General features: G+C 33.4%; 1 protein-coding gene across 3 annotated transcripts in view; it reads left to right on the top strand.

The window, feature by feature from the left end:
- RGS17 (regulator of G protein signaling 17) overlaps nt 1-22,545 on the top strand; it is a 185,045-nt gene that overhangs the window by 116,125 nt on the left and 46,375 nt on the right. For 2 of the 3 annotated variants that reach the window (XM_012549407.3, XM_031937593.1), the window contains exon 2: nt 12,116-12,259. In XM_012549407.3, the coding sequence (XP_012404861.1) occupies nt 12,141-12,259 (119 nt within the window). In that variant the 5' untranslated portion in view covers nt 12,116-12,140. Of the gene's footprint in view, nt 1-12,115; nt 12,260-13,701; nt 13,780-22,545 lie in introns of all 3 variants that reach the window. The other variant, XM_031937594.1, reaches the window with a different exon arrangement.

Raw genomic sequence — 22,545 nt, forward strand, 5'->3', positions numbered from 1 at the left:
TAAGTTTCCAGACAAGTAAAGAGAAATCAATTACTGATATTTTAGAGATTTGAAATAATTTCAGTTGTAACATTGGTTATAATCAAATTATTGTTAAGTAGTTATGTATTATATTATTTTTATTAGTGTTCCCAATTGCAAATAAGTTACATCTAGAGTAACTTACTATCTATATATAATTATTAATAATGGGAAGCACACTAGTGGAGGCTCAGGATCTACAGTGTTTGATGTGCAGACACCATTCACAAGGATTACCACCAAAACCTAAAGTAGAAAGTGCCTTTCTTGCAATCCCCAGTGTATGGACTTATGAGTTGTGGGCAAAAGTGGGAAATTGGCCCTTGAGAGAGTACTTCATAAAGAAAGACTTTTAAGAGAACATATTGTGGTTTAAACTTTTAGAGAATTAATGGAACTAAGCACACAGGAAACATGAAGTCATATTTCTTTGGATAAATTTTATTATACTTTACAAATTAAAATAAAAAAAATTTGAAAAATTTCGGAATCTCAAGATATTATTAATATCATATTCAGTTTCAAGGAATAGTCACACCTACCTGTTCAGCATAAAAAAGTATCATTTTAGCAAATAATTAGGATGAATTAACAGCACACTTTTGTTGGCATAGAATTGGCATGTAATATTTGCTAGCTAATTTAATTAGCTAATTATAATTAATAGCACTGCAAAATGTTGAACAATTTCTTGTAAAGTCCATTTTTGTGTTTCTTATCTCAGCAAAGTGAATAATGAAGCTGGTAAAGAAGAGGAGAATGAAGAAGAAAGGAGAGGGGAAGGAGGATAAGGAGAAAGAAGGGAGGTAGAAGGGGAAGAGAAGTATAAAGGAGAAAGAAGAGAAGAAAGAGGGAAAAAAATGAGCACAATGATTATGATGAGCATTTATATAGCATTTTATGGTTTGCAAAGCATTTTATAAATATTACTTAAATTTGTCCCCAAAACAATCCTAGGAAGCAGATGCTATTCTTTAAACCTTACTTTACAGATGAAGATACTAAGGTAGATAAAAGTTAAATGAGCTAAACTACTGTGTGAAGCTGGATTTGAAATACAGTCTTCCTAACTCCTTGTCTAGCTCTCTACCCACTGTACTTATGCATAGCTTTTCAGCTTCTTTTTATGTGTTCCCTCATATTTATAAACTCTTTGAAGGCAGGGATTACATTGTGCTTTGCTTTGTATCTCTTAACACTTCGCACAATGACAAATAGGTGTGTGGCAAATGTCTGACTCTGACTCTAGAACTCTAATCAATATAATGGGATAAACCAAGTTTAAAAAAGTGAATATGAAACTTACCACTCAAATCCTGAGAAAGAGGTGATGAACTTAAAATGCAGAAAGAGATCTCTGATTTTCAAATATGGCTACTGTGGGTATTTGTTTTTGTATGATTTTTTAAGATATATGTTTGCTACTAGAAAAAATAATAAATTTAATAATAATTGACAAATCAATTAATATAACTTTATTAAGTACACATACTGTGCTGGAACTGGGAATATTCAAATGCATATATAATTTCATTAACTCAGAAATTGATTGAGGATAAGAGACTAAAGTTTTTAGCTTCAGAGTTTGGGGGTAGCTTCTAGCTCTAACATCCCCTATTATTAATATATCAGTTTTTCTTTGGGGGGATGACTGCCTAATTATATTCCCACATTTAGCACAGTACCTGGCACATAGTAGATGCTTGATAAATATTTATTGACTATTCGGAAAAATATTTTATCATCCATAAGGGGAAGTCTGTGTTTTGTCATTTCTTCAAAAAAAAAAAAAAAGACTCAGGCTATTTAGGCTCTTTCTGGCAACTTTGGGAGGCCATTCATTTAAAAATCAATAGTCTGTAAGGGATAAATACCTAAGTGATTTACAATAATGAATTTATAGGATTTAAATCTGCAGAACCTATGAAAGCAATAAATGGTACCAAAAAAATGGAGATCACAGGTTTCTTTGCCAGCCTGATTCCACATTTTTTTCCCCAAGCCTCTTTCATAGATTGGTGTAATATACTTAGAAAAGGTAATGTATTTGATAGTTCATAATACATATCTTGATATTAATGAATCTGGCACTTCAAATAAATAATTTCAGTATTTCTGTCATTTGAGCATGTCAATATACCTAAATGTTCAAAAATTATGCTATTTTATTTCTATTTTCTTTTTATTTTTTTCTTCCTCCTAATTCCTACTGCCAATTATCAAAAATGTTGATAGTTGATATGGAAGATATGTATCTCCCTTGATATGGAAGGAATGATAATGAAAAGCAATAATCATTCATTGGAAACTGGTCTATTAAACAGAATCCACAAGTTGAGAAAATGACTGATATATATATATATATATATATATATATATATATATATATATATATTTAAAGTTTGACAAACACATACCACAGTTATCTCTGTTAACCCCAGAGGTCTCCTATTTCTCATTAGGCAAGTAATTATAATAAAGTATATGTGATATTTCATAAATGAAAATCTAATACAAATGAAATAGAACAAAATCAATTTATGCCCATCACTAAAGATCAAAAGTATAGAATTGCAGAATTTGAAAAGTTACTAATTACCATGACCTTCTCAAAACAAATCCTGGAAACATAAAAAAAAAAATTCTGACAAGGTAAAAGGTGAGGATTGGGAAGAGGTGTCCAAAGAGAACAGTGTGAATACATAAGAATTTACTAAATTACTAAGAATTTTTTTTAGACACGTTACTAAAGATAGAAACAAAAGCAATTAATGGAGGAATATCTCCCCCCTCCCCCCAAAAAGTAGAGTTCTATAAGAGTAGTGAATATCAAGAATGCTAATTTCAGAATAAACTGAAGCTAATGAGAAATACTGAAGCAGTTAAGGAGTGTTTTTAAAAATGTCTTTTGGAAAAAAAAAAATAGAAGAATCAAAGAAGGAACAGTGTCCACCCACTATCTGGAAGGAAAAGGAGATGAGTAAGGGACACCTATTTCAACTCTTACTTAATTTCACTTTTCAGATCTAGGCAAATCTTAAACTGAAAAGAGAGGATGAAGAGAGAAAACTCTGTAGTGTGTGTGTGTGTGTGTGTGTGTGTGTGTGTGTGTGTGTGTTTTCTAGAAAGTATAGAAAATAGCTATGATCTGATAGCTCTGATTACTGCCAGTTTAAAATACTGTTGGACCAAAGGATGTCAAATTTTTGAAGTAAAGAGAAAGATTTAGAGTGAGCATACTACAAGCTAATGAAGTTGATTTAGATTATAGGAAACACATAGGACATACTGTAAAAGTAGGCAGCTAGGTGATACAGTGGAGAGAAAGCTAGATCTGGAATCAGGAAAATCTGTGTTCAAATCCAACATTAAATACTTCCTAACTGTATGATCTTGGACATGTCACCTAACATCTTTTTGCTTCATTTATAAAATTGGAATAATAATAGCATCTGTCTCTTAAGGGTATTTTGTGATGCCATAATATTTGTAAACTGTCTCTTCAGTATTATTATTAGCAGAATTTCTAAGGATTCAGTTGACAACACCAAGAAATCATGAAAGGGTAATGTCATTTTCCTATTCCTCCAAGCCTTGTAAGTTAAGGTAATGTCATAGAAATATTTTACTTTGATTTCAGTAAAGCATTTGATAAAAATCTTTCATGCTAACCTTGTGGCAAGATGGAAAGATAAATACTATGTGACAGTATAGCTGATTGAACCAAAAGTCTAGTTCTAAACCGTGTTAGCATGGAGTAAAATCTCTAGTGGAATACTTCAGGGATTTGTGCTTAACCCCACAACACTTAATATTTTTTTATCAATAACCTGGATAAAAATATAAATGCCACTCTTACCAAACATGCAAAAGATGGACTTTAGAAAGAAATAAAACATTTTGTGATGACTTGAAATCCTAGCTACAATATTAATTTACTGAACAGGAATATAATAGGGATCAAATATACACTTGACTTCTGAAAAAAGTCAACTTTGTCAGTACAAGAAAGAAGAGATGTGGCTACCTGGGCCAACTGAAAAAGATTTGGAGTTTTTAGTGGATTTTATTATCTGTTCTTTATGATTCAATATTATGAAATAAGCACCAAAAAATCTTAGACTGCATTAAGATAGAGCGACACAGTTTTCAGTACTAATGTGATGTCCTTCAGAACAAATCTGGAATAGAATACTCAGTTCCGGATGCCACATTATAGGAAAGATAGAGAAAAGTAAGAAGAGTTTTCAGAAGATATTCATACTATGAAGGAATTCAACATCATGTCCTTTGAAGATGGATTGAAGAACTAGAATAATTTAGCTTGGAGAAAGAAAGACTTCTCTGGTTGCAACCCTTTTCTTTTTATTGTTGCTTTTATATGTTTATGATTTGTTCTCTGTTAGTTATCTAGCAGTATTTGATGGGCTTTTGGCAAAAGAGTAGAATTACACTCTCTCGTGATCCCCCCTCCTGAGAACTTTCTCTCAGTCAGGCCCTCAGTTCCACCCCTGAAAAGAACAAGTGAGAAGGAGGAGGAATTGTATTCCTTTATCATATCTCCTCCCTTTAGAAAACTTTGACTCATCCTATGTCCAGGACTTATTGGAGTTACTTATTTGTTTCTGCTTTGGAACAATTTTAATAATATTTATCAATAATTTCTCTCTTGTTTAGCTTAAACCCCAATGATTAGACATAGTTTATATCTCACCCTTAATATATCTACCCAATTATATATTTCCCCCTTAATTTGCATTTAAAATCTTCAGGATGACACACCCAAGGATGTCCTTGGGTTGATGTTCTAAGTCTGAATGTATTAGCTAAGTGACCAGGCAAACATGTAAAGCAATAAATTAAATTATATCCAATGATCTGAATAAATGGTGAAAATTTCCATACTGAAAGTTCCCTACATTAATGAAATCACATACCTCCATTTCCAAAAAACAAACAAATAAAAACACTTAACAACTTACAGATGAGAAAACTGAGGTCCAAAGAAGTTAAATCCAATCATGTAGCTAATTAATAGAAAGATTGGATTTCAATCCATATCTTTTGACTCCAGAGGAGAGTTCTTGTCATTATAGCAAAATCAAGGGTTCTAAGACTCAGAAGATTAGAGGCAGTTAGATAGTAGAGTAGGTAGAGTACTGGGCTTGGGAGTTCAGATTTGGAAAACTTATTTTATTAATCAATTTATTAATACTTATATTTGGATACTTATTAGTTCTGTGACCTTGGTCTGTTATCCCTCAATTTGCCTCAATTTCCTTAATTGTAAAATGGGAGTGATAACAGCGCCTACCTTCCAAATTTTTTGTAAAAATCAAATGAAATAACATTTATAAAATATTTCACACAGTGTATGGTAGATGATAGGTGCTATATAAATGATACTTATTATTGGTAATTGTATTAGCTCTGCCACAAAGTATCTGTGTGACTTTGAATAAATTACTTAACTAGACCCTCATTAGTTCAACTATAAATAAAATGAGAACTTTGGACAATAAGGCTCTCAAAATTCCCTAGCTCTAAAATTCTTATTCTAAAAAATAATTACACTTCCTTTCAACTATAAAAATCTATAACTATAATATTGGAAAAAAGTAGATAATGTGGTCTCAAGTATCCTAGAAATTTCTGAGGCTGGACTAAAGGAATACTGCTCTTTTATTTAAAAGGTTTTCTGAACAACCAGGAAAGATTGAGGTGGGGGGGGGGGGGGGGGGGGGGGGGGGAGGGGAAACAGGAGTGGGGAGAATGGGGATATGGGTGGAAACACCTCACAATGAATTCCTCTCAATGCAGTACCTATTGTCCTTAGGTTGAAAAGTTTCACATCCTAAACTGTCATTTTTTCTATTTGCTTTCTCAGTTGTTAAAACAAAACCTAGTGGAAAGATTGGGGTAATACTTTAAGCATTTAAGTAAATGAGATTGATTTTATGCACTCATCTCTTATCTGAGAATGTTGCTAAATACTACTATGCTCTTTATTCATATCCAACATGTTTATACAAACATTACTTGGTATGGGATTTCTTTAGCAATTATCTTAGTTTATGTGGTGTGGTTTCTTAGCAATTATTTGGATAATTACTATTATAGGAGAGCATCTCACACAAACCTCATGGTACATACCCTTTTTGTTTAAAAAGAATTTCTTGATTTTTATTTTGTCAAATTAATATTTTTCCCTTTTCATATTTGAAGTGTCATTTTTCTTTGCCTTTTTAAAAATTGCTTATCTCCTTTGATGCATAGTGCAATAATAAGTACTTATGCTTTCTGAAAAGCAGTTTGATGAATCTCAAAATGAACATGTCATAAAGATAAAAGTGCTGTCAGTATTTTTCCAAGTAAACACATTGTAATTCTACATTAATCACTGATATTTTTCATTTTGATGCAGTAAAAAGAATAGGTCGAAAATGTTGATTTTTCTTAAATCTGTCATAAAATCTGTCTAAAAGATTATCTTTAATTCCTATCCTTGAACCTATAATGACTTTAAACCCACCTTTGGCTAGCTGTGAACATGAAAACTGTAGTAGAAAGGTAAATAATTACCTGATGATTCAGGATCTGGGTAATTAAGAAAAATAGCAAATTTTAGAAGTTGACTCTGTTGCACTGGTTGTCTATCATAGTGGCCGCCAAACTTTTTTGATCATTCTTCTCAATTAAGAAAATAATTTTGAAACTTAGCCCTAATATATGTATATTTGTTTATCTATAAATTATACATTTGCACTATTGTATTAATATATACCTTTAAAACATATACAAAAGCAGAAATTTCAAAATATGCAGTAAAAATAAAATAAACATAATTTTCTGCTATTAAAAATATAAAAGAGCCATTTTTACCCCTTGAGAGTCACGTGATTGAATATACTTATTTTTTTAAATCCATGTTTTCCCTAGTGGGAGAAGTGACTACAGTTATAAATAATAATTCTTGGGTTTTTGTTTCTAGTTAATCTTTTCAGTCACATCTAACGCTTTATGACCCCATTTGGGGTTGTGTTGGCAAAGATCTTGGAGGAATTTTCTTCTCCTGCTCATTTTATAGATGAGGAAATTGAGGCAAACCAGGGTTAAGTGACTTGTCCAGAGCCACTTAAGTGACTGGTAAGTGTCTGAGACCTGATTTGAACTCAGGAAGAAAACTTCATAAATCCATGCCTTCTAAGTGCTCCAAAATACTACAATCAAATATTATCTCAGTAAACATAGTTTTTTGTTGTGTTGTTATTTGTTTGTTTTTAGCAGAAGTCATGTTTCTCTTTATGTAGATATTCTCTATGTATTATGTGAGAAAAAAAAAGCAAAATGAGCAAAAATTGTTTTTCATTTCAACTAAACAGAAAGCTTTCAATATGAATTTATTCCATTTTTTTTAACCCGGTTCTGCTTATTGAATGGTATCATGCCTTAATTTCCTATTCATATTTGGGTATTTTCATTGTGTTTTTGAATGTGAGGAATGTTAAAAAGACCAATTTGGTTATATTATTGAGATAAAGAAGGGAAGTAATATAAAATAAGCCTGGAAAGCTAGGGTAGGAATCAGGATATGAAAGTTTTTAAATGACAAAGTGAAGAGCATATATTTGATTCTAAAGGTAATAGGAAAGCATTGGAATTTATTTAGTGTGTGTTGGGGGAAGAGGAGGAAAGAAAGAAGGGCTGATAATGTGGGCAAACCGGAAAATTACTGTTCCACTATGTGAAAGATAGCTTGAAAAGGAGAGATGAGTCAGAAAAATCAATTAAGAGGCTATTGAAGTGGTCCATGCAAATGGTAAATGAGAGGCTGAGGTATATGGGGTATTTGAGGAAGACTAATGTCTAGTATGAGGCTTCCTGAGTCTTTTTCAGGGCTGCTCATCCACCTTTGGTGTTTATTTGACACTCAAGTCTCACCTGTGGCTCCAAGAAGCTTTAGCAAGTGCAGTGACCACATCTTGGTAAACTATTTGGGTAGATGGGCTAAATCAGCTTGAGTTTCTATGGGTAAATTAAGAGGGTGTCTATTCCAAACGTATGAGGAGCTTTCCCTGGCAGAACAGGTACAAGAAAACAATTTGTTATGAGAGTCATAAAGGTAATTGAAGCAGGTGTTATGGAATGCTTAGAGCTTGGTAACACATTGAATTTACCAATATCATTCACTGCATCCTGCACCACCACCAGCCAGGGGACTACAATGACTCTTGGAAGAGTAAAGCTGATGACTTTGCAACTCTGCTTCACTTAATTCCAATTCACTCCCAAATCAAGATATCACCCCATGATGTCATTGGTCATCTTAAAAAACAAAGACTGAATAACTAATGAGAGCCCAAACAAGAGAAGTAGCTTTGTGAATAGAGAGGAAACTGATATGAGGAATATTGTGGAGGTAGAAATGACAAATTTTGCAAACTATATATGTGAGGTGAACTTACAGGAACAACCAGGATCCCATAGACTCAAGGAAGTAGTTTCTTCCTCTTGGAGACCAATGGTCCAGACTATTCCCACTTAGTTGGATGATTAGATAATAGTGAATAGTAGATAGTATAAAGGTAGCTTCATTAAAAATATCTGAAAACTTTTTTGTATTTTTCATTTTTAACTTCCCCTTTCTATTTTTAAAACCTCTTTCTGATTTTCTTATATGTATCTTAAAACAAAGAAAATGACAGACTCTTGTCCAGTGATAGAGAAACAAAAAAAGGAAGGAATGGATTTTCCTTGTATTTTGAAAATTTTATACAAAGTGCTTTAGAATTTAAGGTGGTAGAAAGGAGGATCCTGGATCAAATCAAGGAAATTACTTAACCAGATTACAAAGCATAAATCATTGTTTGCAGGCAACTGATAGGGCACAAACAACTCTTAATGATTGGATGACCTAAGATTAACTACCCCTAATTCTATATACTTAATCTCTGATTTTTTTTTCTTCACCTTTTCCTTTGCACCTTCTTTCATATTACAACAAGAAGAACAAAGGGATGAAATTCTGTACCCTATCCCCCACAGAGAAACATTAATGTTGATTTACAAATCATATGACAGTAGAACACATGCTTGCATCTGTATGGAACATTCCTAATTAGGAAGGAAGTTCAACATCTTTCTTTTTTGATAAAGGAGATGAAGAGTTTGAATCCTTTAGGCAATATGATTTAGGTACCTAGATTTCTAGTCAGCTTTGGGACTAGACTTGTCAGTAACCCCAAATTTCAGAGTACTAGAGTTTAGTCACTACAGCTAAATCTTCTGAAAGAATAGAGGAAACCATAAAGGGGAAAAGGTATTAAAGTTTACAAATTACTTTGAAGATCTTAAAGGCAACTTCTGCCTCTGTCTGCCATGTAAAAATTACCAACTTAGAGTTCAATTATACAGCTAATAAAAATGATTGAAGAAATTGGATGCTAAACATCCATTAAAAAGAATAAGCAACCCTACCTAATATTGAACCTCATTTTTCCTTTCACCACTAAGAAGGTAGAAATGATTCCCAAATTAAATAAAACTCTTCTAACCTCTACTTCATCAACATTTTCCCATTCAAAAGATTAACCTGGGATTGAAGGAAAGAATTATTTTGCAAAAACTGGTGATCCTTATGGGTAAAGTAGGTTCTTTGTGCTACTATGTTACAAGATGACTTTCAATGGATTTGCTAAGTGTGTACTGTATGTATTACTAGCTTTATTGTCAAGCTATCTACTCAGCCCCATCATTTGGGACTGAATGTTATATGGTCCATAGGTTCTATGATCAAAGCTTTGGGCAAAACTATTTATCTCCTGTGCAGAGGACAGTTCAGTTTTCCAACCAACCTTGAAACTTTTTCTGGCTGTCCAATATTAAGCTTTCCAGCTTGTTTCCTGCTTCCTTGGAGAGGAAAAGAAGGAATTGACTTCATACAATTTAAAGTGTCCAACTCAGTTTTAACCCCTAAGTTATGCAAAAATGGCATAGAATATTTTGTTTTGTAGATGATGAGAAAATATATTTAGCTTAAATTCCAGGAATCTTAGGGCCTAGGAGGTGAAAAAATGCAAGTTAGACAGATTTTCCCTTGTATGTTCATCCATGAACCTTATTCATTTACATTTTCCTATGGCATAAGTACATATAAACAAATAGAGCAGGATGTGAAAGTCAGTACCATAAAGGTGTGCCACTGTTTGCCATGTATATGTCTTGAGAATTGGGAGTGGGGCCTACTTTGGAGGTAACCTTTTAGCAATTCTTTGTCATATGTTTTTTCTTCCCACTAACTCTGTATATTTAATTTCTGGGTCAGTAAACATATACAAGAGTTGTTCCAAAAGAAATTAAAGCTTCAAAAAAACACTAAAACTTTTGGAACACCCTGAATAGAAAAAAATATGTCACCACACTTTTATCTTAGTTCAATTAGTTAGCTGGGGAGAAAACAAGGAGGCATTTGATTTGAAATTATCTCTGGTGGTCAGTTCTAACTGTTCATGATGATTCTCAACTGTGATTTTCAAGAGGGCTTTTTGTTTTCCCTAGAAAGAGCATACTATAGGATAGGGGTAGCTCTCAGAAAAAAAAAAAAAAATAGGGAAAAAAAACATTCTGTGAGAATAATTAGCCAGAAGCATATAATGAAAAAAAAAGGCAAGAAAATCCAATGATTCCATTCTGGGCCCATCTACAAATAACAGTTTTCTCCAGAGGCTGCTTGACTAGAAACTCCAAGATCTTATTTCCTCCTGAATTTTCCAATGATAGTGTGTTCCAATGCTGTGGAAAACTTTATTTCTCAGGAAAACTTCTAGAGTGTAGACAAGACAAGGATCTGATAGTGTACATTTTTTAAACAAGTATTCTTCCTGGCATTGATGTTAAATTCAAATAATTTGCACACAACATAACTTATAAGTAATATGTCAGACCTATATCATTCAATTCCTTTTTCCAAGGAGGTCAGATCAAATTACTCTATTAATCTCTAAAGACCTTAAAAAAAACCTCAAAGGCAGAATTTGACCTTATGAGAAAGCACCTATGAAAAATTATTTTAGAGTTACCAACTAAAGAAACTTTTATCTGGGTTGCCAGATACCAAAAGCACTTCTATTACCAGTCCAACCTTAAAGCTAAAATAAACTCAGCAGTTTTTTCCTTCAGTCTTGAAGAGTTTCCAGTTACAATGCAAATTCTCACCTCTTACTTTATGAGTTCTCACTTTCTCTATTGACAGCTCAGTGTGTGTAAGCAAAGCTTGGCATAGGGAATTAGCCCTAAGAAGTGGGACTGTGGCGTCAGTGAAAGGGAGCATGGTGATTTTGGAACAGGTAAGAAGGATAAGGAAAAAGCTAGGTGGCAGTGTTTAGAGCTTCTAAGCCTGGAGTCAGGAAGAACTCAATTCAAATCCCAGCTCAAACTCGTGATATCTTTGTGCCCTTAGGCAAGCCCCTTAATCTGAAGGGGTTTATTTCCTTATTTATTTGAATATTTCCTATCTTGTCTTAGCCTACATCCTCAGCATTTTCCCTTAACTATAAAATGGGTATAATAATAATAATAAGACAAAATGATAAACTATTTGCAAAACACTTAGCACAGTACCTGGAACAACATAGATGCCATATAAATACTAGATCTCCTTATTGCTGCTGCTGCTGTTGTTATCTAAGATAAACTTTGTCTCACACAATTTTGCTTTGAATAAATGAAGAGCACTTGGCTATTAAATCTACCACAGTGAAGAAATAGAGAAGACAGACTCCAAAATTTATTTAAAATCATTTTTCATAAAGGTTTTATCCTTGTTGAGCAAAGAAGGAAGTAAAGATTCCCATGCCTTATTTCGTTTGTCTTATCATTGCAGCTACTTTATTATTTCTTGAGCCACAGATAATAAGAACTATTGACCTCCAAATTTGTGGAATATTCCTGATGAAAATGTTCTGAGGATCATTGCTTTGAAAACTGCATTTTATTTGTGGCTGAGTGGTCTAGTTTGCTCAATTCTGCATCTAAGTGCACATCTAATTTCACTCCACCATAATTTTGTTCCTCTCTTCTGTCTCTGTTCTTGCAGCTACTTGAGTACCAAAGGAGCTGAAATGAGAAAAAGGCAGCAGTCCCAAAATGAAGGAACATCTGCTATGTCTCAAGCACCTGGAAACCAGAGGCCCAACAACACATGTTGCTTTTGTTGGTGCTGTTGTTGCAGCTGTTCCTGGTATGTCACATTATCTCTTTGATAGCATATTGAAGTTAGGTAAATAGCAAAGAGAACACATGCCAATTTCTGGACTCCCCGAAGTAGCTCTGATGAATCTCTAATGTCTCCAGCCCCCAGAAACCCATTATATAAAAGGAAAGGTACTTCTTCATCACAAATAAGAATTAATAAAATTGCATTATCCTTGGTTTAATGTGAGATATAAAAACTACAGAAATTTGACCTTTACTTATCTGAGAATATAAAATTAACCTTGGTGTGGAGGGAAGAAAAATATGTACTTTTTTTAGCTGTACATCTGAAAGAAATGGATGAGATGCCCTCATTAGGCAGGCAACCAACATTTATTAAGCATTCACTCTATACCAGGGACTGTGCTTAATGCTAAGGATACAAAAATAAGCAGATTCTCCCTGCCCTCAAAAATCTTACATTCTAATGGAGGAAGATAATACATTGGAGGAAGCTGAAAACTGATGGGAGGCATGATGTTTACTCCTGAGAAAAGAATAGAAGGGCAGATAATGAAGCCTAATCCCTTTAAATGGAGACACTAGGAGAAATTCTCCAAAAGAAAAGGGGCTGGGCATGACAGAGCAGTATTTTAGGGACAAGAAGTAGTAATTCAAAATAAATTTTAATGACTCACCAAGAGTACAAACAATATATTAAGAAAAAAGACATATATTCAGAAGCCCTTGAACTCTTTCAGGCCACAAAACACTGTCAAGAGAATGATTCTCTAATAATTCAATGTCCCTCAGTTAATGCTTATTCCAGCTACAACATTTTTAGTTTTTAAGCGTATAACCAGTATTACAGAGCAAGTTAAGGTGTTCCTTCCTAATAGGACTAAATTGTCTACTATGTAGACAGGTATTTTCTGGTAAACAACTGACTCTCTAAGGAAAAAAAATATAGGTACAACATACTTTTGATTAATAATTAATTGTTAATTATTTACCTTTTAAATCACTTTTTAAAAATCTAAACAATCAGCAAAACAAAAATAAACAAAATCCTCTTGCTGAAAATTTGACAATGGACTCGAGAGTGGATTCAAACTGTCACTAGCACAACCCTGGATGTAGGCTAAGACAAGAAAGTTATGCCAGGAAAAGAGGACTGGAGGAGGAATCTAGGGATCTAGGTTCTAAAGGATGGGTCACACTACCTGGCTATAAGTGTCTTTTGGTTTTAGTTCCCTGATTTATACATTAAAAAAAAAATGCTAAAATTTCCCTAAGTTCTAACTTTAAAAGTCCATGATCCAAAAATCTCTGTGAGTTTTGGTATAGAGAAGGAAAAGACTTTAATGGTTCACCCAGTCCACTCTACCCTCTCATTTTACATTAAATGAAGTAATTGGAGTTCAGAAGAGTAAAGCAATTTGTCAGATATCATTGGTAATAGGTAACAGAGTTCTGATTTGAATGCAGGTCTTCTGACTTCAAACCACCCAACCACCACCACCACCACCCTTCTATTTTAGCTTCAAAAGTGTTAATCACCTTCAGGTGAGTGGGGGGATTCCAAAGACAAAATAAAATGTTTATTTTCTCAGTTAAAATCCTAGCGGGGTTTAATTAATTACCTAATTAATTTACCTGAAGATCTATGGGGTTAAGGACCAAATCTTGAGACCTGAATTATGATTTCTTTAGACTAATTTATGTTTAAGATCCTAAAGAAGGTCCTAGGTGTTTATAATTTTAACTTACATGTGATTAATATGATCTGCAGAAATATCTCCATGGCTTATTTACATTTATGAAAGTTTTGTATTCAGTTGCAGGTAATATTGTAATATGCAAAGAAAGTTAGCATTTAGTGATTAATAGCCATTTCTGGATGATGACAAATATCTTACCTAGTCTAGAAAATGACTGCTTCATTTTTCTCAATGGGAGTTTTATGCTAATCTGAATAATTTTATGTGATTTCTAAATATGCTTTACATATTTCCCAAATGTTTGATTACTAAGGAAATGGGAGGGAATAATGTAGGAAAATACATCTTAAGAGTGAATAGAAACATTCACCATAATTATTTATTTCTAGTAAAAAGGGGTAAGTTATACCCAGTCTTCTTATATAGCTCAATGGAACATTTTATGAGTTATTTTCAACTTTAGATCCCCAAAATAATATTTCTTTAAAGGGGACTGACCAGGAATGCATGCTACTCATATATATTCCTGTGTCACAAGGCTCAGACTCTGTGTTTTTGATGGGATTTATTTGTATCTTATATATATAATATCAGAAGGGGAAGATTTGTTTTTCAGAATTCTAGATAAGAATAATTATAGCTAACATTTTTATAGCTACAAGGGCTTATAATAGCCATTGAAGTATAATAGATTATTCGAATGAGGAAGAATTGAGTTTGAATCCTGTTTCTCACACTTACTAGTTGTGGGACTTTGAGATTATCCTCTTCTGTAAAATGGGGATGATAGTTAATATGTATTTCATGGGGTTGTTGTAAGATTAAAAGGAAATAACATGCATAGATCTCTCTGATAAATTTAAACCATTATATAAATGTAAACTTAATGATCATGTAATGACAAGCATTATATTCACAATTCTCATTTTCTGTGCTATGCCATATATCAGAATCATTTATTTCAGTGACTAATATAGACCACCTTATTTTTTCTGCCCAAATTCTGTTTTGTAAGTCTCCAAGGGTAATCCACCACAACACAAAAAGTTTTAGTTATTTCTGAGAGTATAAATTCACAAAATTAGGACAAGTTAGTACTTAGAATCATACATTCATAAAGTTGGAAGAGACCTAAAAGGTCATTTGGTCCAACCTCCTACCTGATGAAGGCATATTTTCTACATTATCCTTGAAAAAGAGCCATGATGTCCAATATCTTGATTCAAAGTCAAGAAATAGTCTCTGGATTATATATAGTTGGCACATATTTGGTGAGGATTATACTTACTCTTGTTCACAAAAAAAGATTAAAGATGCACCAGATTTTTTTTTTAAGTACACATAATTTTGTCCTGGGAGCAAGTCAGGAATTTTTGGAGCCTTATTTGTATTCTTCTAAGTTACTAGTGTAATATCCAGAAAATGGACATCTGTTGCCCAAAGTACTATTACATTCCAGTGAGTGTGTACTCCATACAATACCCCCTGCAATAATGCTGACAGATTCTGAATCATGCTGATCTATATATTCTTTGTTCAAAATCAAGCAATATGGACCAGAGAAGCATTGCCAGAAATAACATTTATGCCGATGATCCTGTTAGGACAGAAGAGTATCTCTGTCTCCCTGCCCCTGTCCAATTCATATCACAAAATTAATGAATTCTTATGTGCATCATAGTATCTAGGTAGTTCATAGTACAAACAACAAAGAGAACAAGGAAAGGGAAAAGACAGCTTAAGCCAAATGTATCTTTTAACATTTACCAAATAAAGAATAAGGCAACTAATTGTAAATGAAAACAGTTCTTACTCATATTTTTTAAAATAACATTACTTTTAAAATCTGACTGGGAAAAAATTGTTTCATTAAAAGTATTCCTGACTTTAAAAAGAGAAATGTTCTTCAATTTTTCCAGGCTAGGTCAAAGGATCAGAACAAAAAGAAACAATGAAAAATGTAATTTAGGGACTCAAAAAAAGTTAGAATTCAGAATATGAAGTAATTGTCATTTATGAAAACAAATAGTTGTCATCTAGTGGATTTTATTTCCTTTTAAGGAAATACAGTGCTAGGAAAATACTGCTAATAAATACAAACATGTTACATCGGCCTTATATATGCCAATGGGTTGTGGAGTGAGGAAAAACTTTTTTTTGTCTGAATCAAAATTTAATCCCTAAATTTACATTTTCCTTATATTACATAACCAGAATCTCCCATTTTTATCCAAGTTCTTCTATTTTTGCTATTGTTTTTGATATTATCAAGCTTGGAAAATATGTCTTCGGCTATTGAAACAACTCAATGCTCTTGTAGAGACAAAATTGACTAAGGTAGAAGTGGGTGGAGGGAGTATGTCTTTACAAATGTTCAAATGTTTAATCTGGGTTACTCCCTCAAGAAGATCACTACCTAGGCCTCTGGCCAAATCATCCATTTCCCCCATGAGAAGGACAGAGGAAACCTGGTCAGGTGTTGAGTCTGCTATTCACTTGTGTATAGTGAATATATATTTACAATATATATTCACTTAGAGCAAATCAATTTACTTATTTAGGACTCAGTTTTCTCATCGATAAAATTAAGGTGCTGTATTAGATGATTTCTTTAACCCCTATTAATAATTAACATTCTGTTATTCAGTGGGTGGTGTTTTGCATTTTTACTTTCTCAAGGCAAAACATAATTGAACAATTTCTGATCACCAAAGGGATTTATCTATTTGAGGGCTTTTCTATAATGTTATTCTTGAGATTAATGAACAAGATTGACCCTGTAGTTTCTCCCTTCTTCTTCTTCTTAGGACAGACTGGTTTGATAGGAGTTTCAAACTCATTTCAACACTGTTATTTCAGTTAGACTCTTCCTATGTAGTCTAGGACAAAACAGACCATTAACAGTTGTTGCAACCACAGAAATCAAATCTATCCAACAGAATTCAAGAAAATAGAATTTTAAAATTACATTTTGATTTTGATTTCCACTAAGCTAAAGTTCAGTTGTTCTAGATTCTTTGCTAATTTGTCTATAATATTTGGACTAGCTTTCTAGGGATCCTCCAGACAGGGCTAATTTGTCTATAATATTTGGACTAGCTTTCTGGGGATCCTCCACATAGGGCTAGCAGGATAGACACCACGAGAATGGTCAGGAAGAGTCCAAAGTCTTTATTGTCTCCTTCACAGTCTGTCTCCACAGTCTGTGTCTCTCACAGTCTGACCCAGTCTTGATCTTAGTGGAGGAGTACAGAAGGCAGGAGAGCCACCAGGAGGATGGTCAAAAATGGAATGTCTTATTTCTAGTCCTCCCAGCCCTTAAATGCCCTATTACAATTTATATCATTATAGGATACTGATTAAGTGTGAACTAGAGAACCATTACGTTAAGATGCTGAGTACTAAGTATATTTATGTAAATACTAAAGAACCATCATCTCATCATTCCACTGAGTTAACACCTTGTTGTAAGTATCCTAGAGTTTCTCTAGAGTTCTGGCTCTCTACATTTTTCTACATACCTATTTACAGCATCTTATTTATTCCATTTTCATTTCCAATTTATCTGCCATAGTTAATTGGTAAGGGTTGAAGGGTGGGATTGGAGAGAAGTGTGTTGAAAGGAAGGATTTCTAGGATGCAGTTATATCTGCATATTTGGATTTGATCTCTTAACATTGTAGAAATGAAATCATGATTGCCATGTATTGGTAGAAAGGAATATAGTAATGGCAATATGAAGTCCCTGAGCAAATTGCCTTAGTCTGCCCAAATTATTCTGATCTTACTTTGTATCAGAAAACTACTTTAATAAATATATATGATAAATAGTTCTTTCTTGTAAAAAGTTCTTCTTGGTTGAATAACTACATTAAGTTCAGAAGCACAGTAGATGTATAATACTTGAAATCAGAATCATGAAGGGACAGTGTGATATAAAATAAAGTGTTCAATATTGGGATTTAGAGGTGTATCCCAAGTTAATATCGTCAACATTGAAATCCAAAAATCTTAGAATACAACTTAGTTCAGAGAGAAAGGCTCTAGAATCTAGAAATTCTAATTTTCTATCAAGGAAATTGTCACTTTAAATTGTCACTTTAAGAATAATGGAGATGCCTTTTTTCATTTTTCAAATTTGATATAAACTTTTTTTAAACTTTTCAATAACATCAACTCGTGAGCCCAATATAGCTTTATTTATATACATACGTGCACTTTAAGAGGCACTAATGGGTGTCCACACTTAAAATATCTGTCATATAGCCCTCAAGTCTTATTCTTCTCAGAGAAGATTTGTCACATAGTGTATTTAGTAAATCAACTAGTCCTTCAAAAGCTAAAATTATTTTTCCCTTGGACACATTTATTAATTCAGTACCCAGAACATATGGCAGATGTTAGTAAATTTTGAATACTTCATAAATTTGCCCTTTGCTAGGCACCACATCTCCATTTTTTACAAAGAGTCCAATTTTTAAAAGCAGACTATCATGCAAAATAGTGCCAAAGTAGCATTCTATTTTATCCTCTAAAGCTGTGATACTTTGGCTTACTAGCTATGGAAATAATAAGTAGTATAATTTTAAAAGCCAAAGAATAATCCCTCAAAAAAGAAAAAAAATGGAAAATCCATGTCTGCTGCTGTAATGAAGACACTATTCCCTGGAAATAACTATCTCATACACACAAGGTGAATCATCCATTAGTGTGAGGCCCCATTGAATAAATCAGTTGATTTAAACACTGTTACTGTGAAGGCTTTTTATGGCTCATCTAAGAGCTTAATTAAGGTTTTTAAAAAAAAAGACTTTTGCACTGTAATTATAATTAGATTGGCATAAGGATCTCTTATAATGAATGGAAATTTAAAAATTCACATCCTGTGAAAATAAAGGTATTTTTCTTTAGTATATTCTGATTAATTCTGTAGACTTTTATTTTATTTTATTTTTTTTATTTAATAGCCTTTTATTTACAGGATATATAGATGGGTAACTTTTCTGTAGACTTTTATAAATAAATATTCCATTGAAATCCTACTTTGATGCCTTAAAGCATACAGGAAAGGTGAATTGATCCATTTATCACAACCAGCTATCACATCATATCTCTCCTCCCTATTGTGGAAAAACTCTTTGAGCTATACTTGATGTCTCTATTTCCTTTCCTCTTACACTCTTTTAAACTTTCTATAGTCTGGCTTCTGACCTTATCATCCAATTGAAGCTATTTTATCCAAAGTTGCCAATGAACTCTTATTTTCCAAATCTAATGACTTTTTCTCAGTCCTTATCAATTTGTGATTTCTTTATAGCCTTTCCTATACTCCACCATTCTTTTCCCTCATATTCTCTTCTTTCTAGGTTTCCATGACATTATTCCATTTCCATGCATTATTCCAGTTCTCCATATACCTGTCTGACCTTTGTTGAACCTTCATATACGTCCCACCTGCTAGTGGGAGATGTCCCCAAGACTCTTTAGTTGGTCCTCTTCTTCTCTCTCTCCCTAATTTCAATTAGTAATCTCATCAATTCCCATGGATTCAATTATTAGCTTAATGCCAATGATACCTAAATCTAACTCACATCTAACATCCAGACTCACATCTCCAACAAACTGGTATCCTGTAGATATCTTAAACTCAACACGTCCTCAAGACGTTATTTTTACCTAAAGACCTTCTTTCTTCCTCTTTCCTATTACTATGTTGGGTACCACCATCTCCCCAGTCGTTTAAGCTCACAAACTAGGCATCCTTTTGAAATTCTCAAACTCTCTCATTTCTTGTCTTTCTCCTCATCTTGTCAACTTTGCTTTTGTAATACTTCTTTTATAAGCACTCTTTTTTCTTCTACCATTGACACTATTTCAGGGGAAGCCTTTATTCTATTGCAGTACTCTGCTGGCTGGTCTTCTTCTTGCCTTGTCTTTCCCACATTGCAATCTATCTTCCTATCATCTGTCAAAGTGATCTTTTTAAACCACAAGTCTATGTCATTCTCACTAATAAACTTCAGTGGCTTCTGGGATCAAATATAAAATCCTCTTTTGGGTATTCACAGCCCTTCATAATCTGACTTCCCTTTCTATCTTTCCACATACTCTGACATCCAGTAATACTAACTTCCTTGCTGTTGTTCCCACAAGACAGTCCATCTCTAAACTCCACCATTTTCACTGGCTGTCCCTTGAGCCTGCAACTATCTTTTCTTCATTTCTGCCTCCTAAATTCCTTGGCTTCTTTCAGGTCTCAGCTGAACTCCTACTTTCTGCAAGAGATCTTTCTCACTCCTCCTGAATTTTAATTCCTCTTCTCTCTTGATCATCTCTAATTTATCCTGTATATATAGTACATAATTGTTGGCTTGTTGTCTCCCCAAATAGACTGTAAACACCTTGAGAGTGGGAGCTGTCCTTTTTGCATTCTTAGCATACTATCTGGCTTCTTGTTGTTGTTGAATAGGTTTCAGACATGTCTGATTCTTTGCATGTTTTCTCAAAGACTATGCCAGCTGAGTAGAAATTGTCAGATCCTATAAAGCTATAAAGAGTACAGGTCTAGTTCCAGACTTGTAAGTTTGTCATTTGAGGAGCTATCTAGTAAAGTTCATGGGGGTTCATCCCTAGAAGGATGATCATTAAGTGAGGTACCTCAGTTCCAAAAGATGATCTTAGTGCCTTCATGGAAAGGGTCAATGCCTACTCTGATGAAAATTGCAAAGCTCTTATTAAGAATATTATTTATGCATCTATCTTTTTACTACATTATAAGTTGAAGTATGTAAGCCACGGTTTACACATTTTTTTAAAAATCAGAAACTGGCACAAATATTTGTCAAGTTGGTTCACAATATACAAAATTATATGAAACTAATCTGAATCAGAAAAGAGTTTATTCACTTACATCAGGGTACATATTTACCAAACTGACTACATATTCAAGTTATGTCCTTCTTGTATTGGAGAAATAATACCTTTTTAGCCTTCAGGTCCTCCTTTTTTACATGATAACTATCAATGCTTCTGTTTGCACCTGTTGCTTAGCACAGTGATCAGCACATAGTAGGGGATTAATATATGTTTGTTGACTGACAATAGGCAAAGCACTGAAATAGATGTCACAAGATCTAGTTTTAAATTCTGGCTTTGCCAACAGCAAGCTACAGAATTTGGGGAAAAGTTGTTTCCCTTGTCTGGATTTCAGTTTTGAATAATTTCTATCCATCCTCTAGGTCTTGCTTTATATAATTCTAAATATATGTTGATTGTAATCTAAGGTGCCAATTGGGCTTCAGGAAAAATAGGCACATTAATGTACTGTTGGTGGAACTGTGCTTTGGTACATTCATTCTAGAAGGCAGATTGAAACTATGGCTAAGTAGTTACTAAATGAGATAGATAGATAGATATGCAATACCATCATAAGCCCTATATTCCAAAAGAGATTAAATAAAGAGGAAAAGAATGTGTATATTATATATACGTATATAATGTATTATATATGTATATATATAGTGTATATGTGTGTATATGTGTAGTATGTGCACATGCATGTGTGTGTGTAGCAATTCTTTTTCTGGAGACAAAGAACTATAAATGGCAGTCAGAAGATACAGTGGTTAACATGCCAGACCTGGTGTTAGGAAGACTCATCTTCATGAGTTCAAATCTGGTCTCAGATTCATACCAGATGTGTGACTGTGGGAAGTCCCCTAACCTTATTTGCTCCAGTTTCTTAACAGATGATCTAGAGAAGGAAATGGCAAATCACTCCAGTATCTTTAGGGTCATGGAGAGTTGTACACAACTGAAATGACTCAACAACCAAGAACTATAAATTAAGAATATATCCATCAGTTGGAGAAAGGCTGAATAAATATGCGTTTTAGAATACTAACTAACCATCTCCTTGCAGAGAGGAAAGACTACTATTTTCTCTCTGTCAGGAGGTAGATAATATTTTTTATCATTTGTCCTCTGGAATCAGTATTTGTTTTTGAATTTGATCAGAGTTTTAAAGTCTTTCAAAGTTGTTAATTTCTATGACACTTTTGTAATAGTATAAATTGTTCTTCTCATTCTGTTCACTTAACTATATCAGTTCATAACATGGCTTCCTAGGTTTCTCTGAAACAATCCTCTCTGGACATGATCAGTATAAGAATTTCTTTTGTTTGACTATGCCAATTTATTACAGGTGTTTTGTTTGTTTTCTGGGAGGGATAGTGATAAGATAAATGCAAAATAAATACTTATTAATCGAAAAAGTAAAATATAATTTTAAAACAGAGACATCTTCATTTACGTATTTTATAGATGGTTAACTCCAGCTGATAAGGATAATCCCTCTATTTACCTATCTTTTGAGAGTAGGGATTGCTTCATCCTTTGTATTTATATCTCCACTGTCTACTACAGTGGCTGGAACATTGTAAACATTTAATAAATGCTTCTTTTTGAATATTTCCCTTTCACTGAATTCATCTCATGGATTATAGCTATCTGCCTTCTGATTAAACTTTCATAGCATTCCATCTTTCAGGCTTATATTCATGTATATAAATTATACATCCTATGCTCTTGCATTTATTCTGTAGTTATTTCA

The sequence above is a fragment of the Sarcophilus harrisii genome, chromosome 4 (genome assembly GCF_902635505.1).
Source record: "Sarcophilus harrisii chromosome 4, mSarHar1.11, whole genome shotgun sequence".
Classification (NCBI taxonomy): domain Eukaryota; kingdom Metazoa; phylum Chordata; class Mammalia; order Dasyuromorphia; family Dasyuridae; genus Sarcophilus; species Sarcophilus harrisii.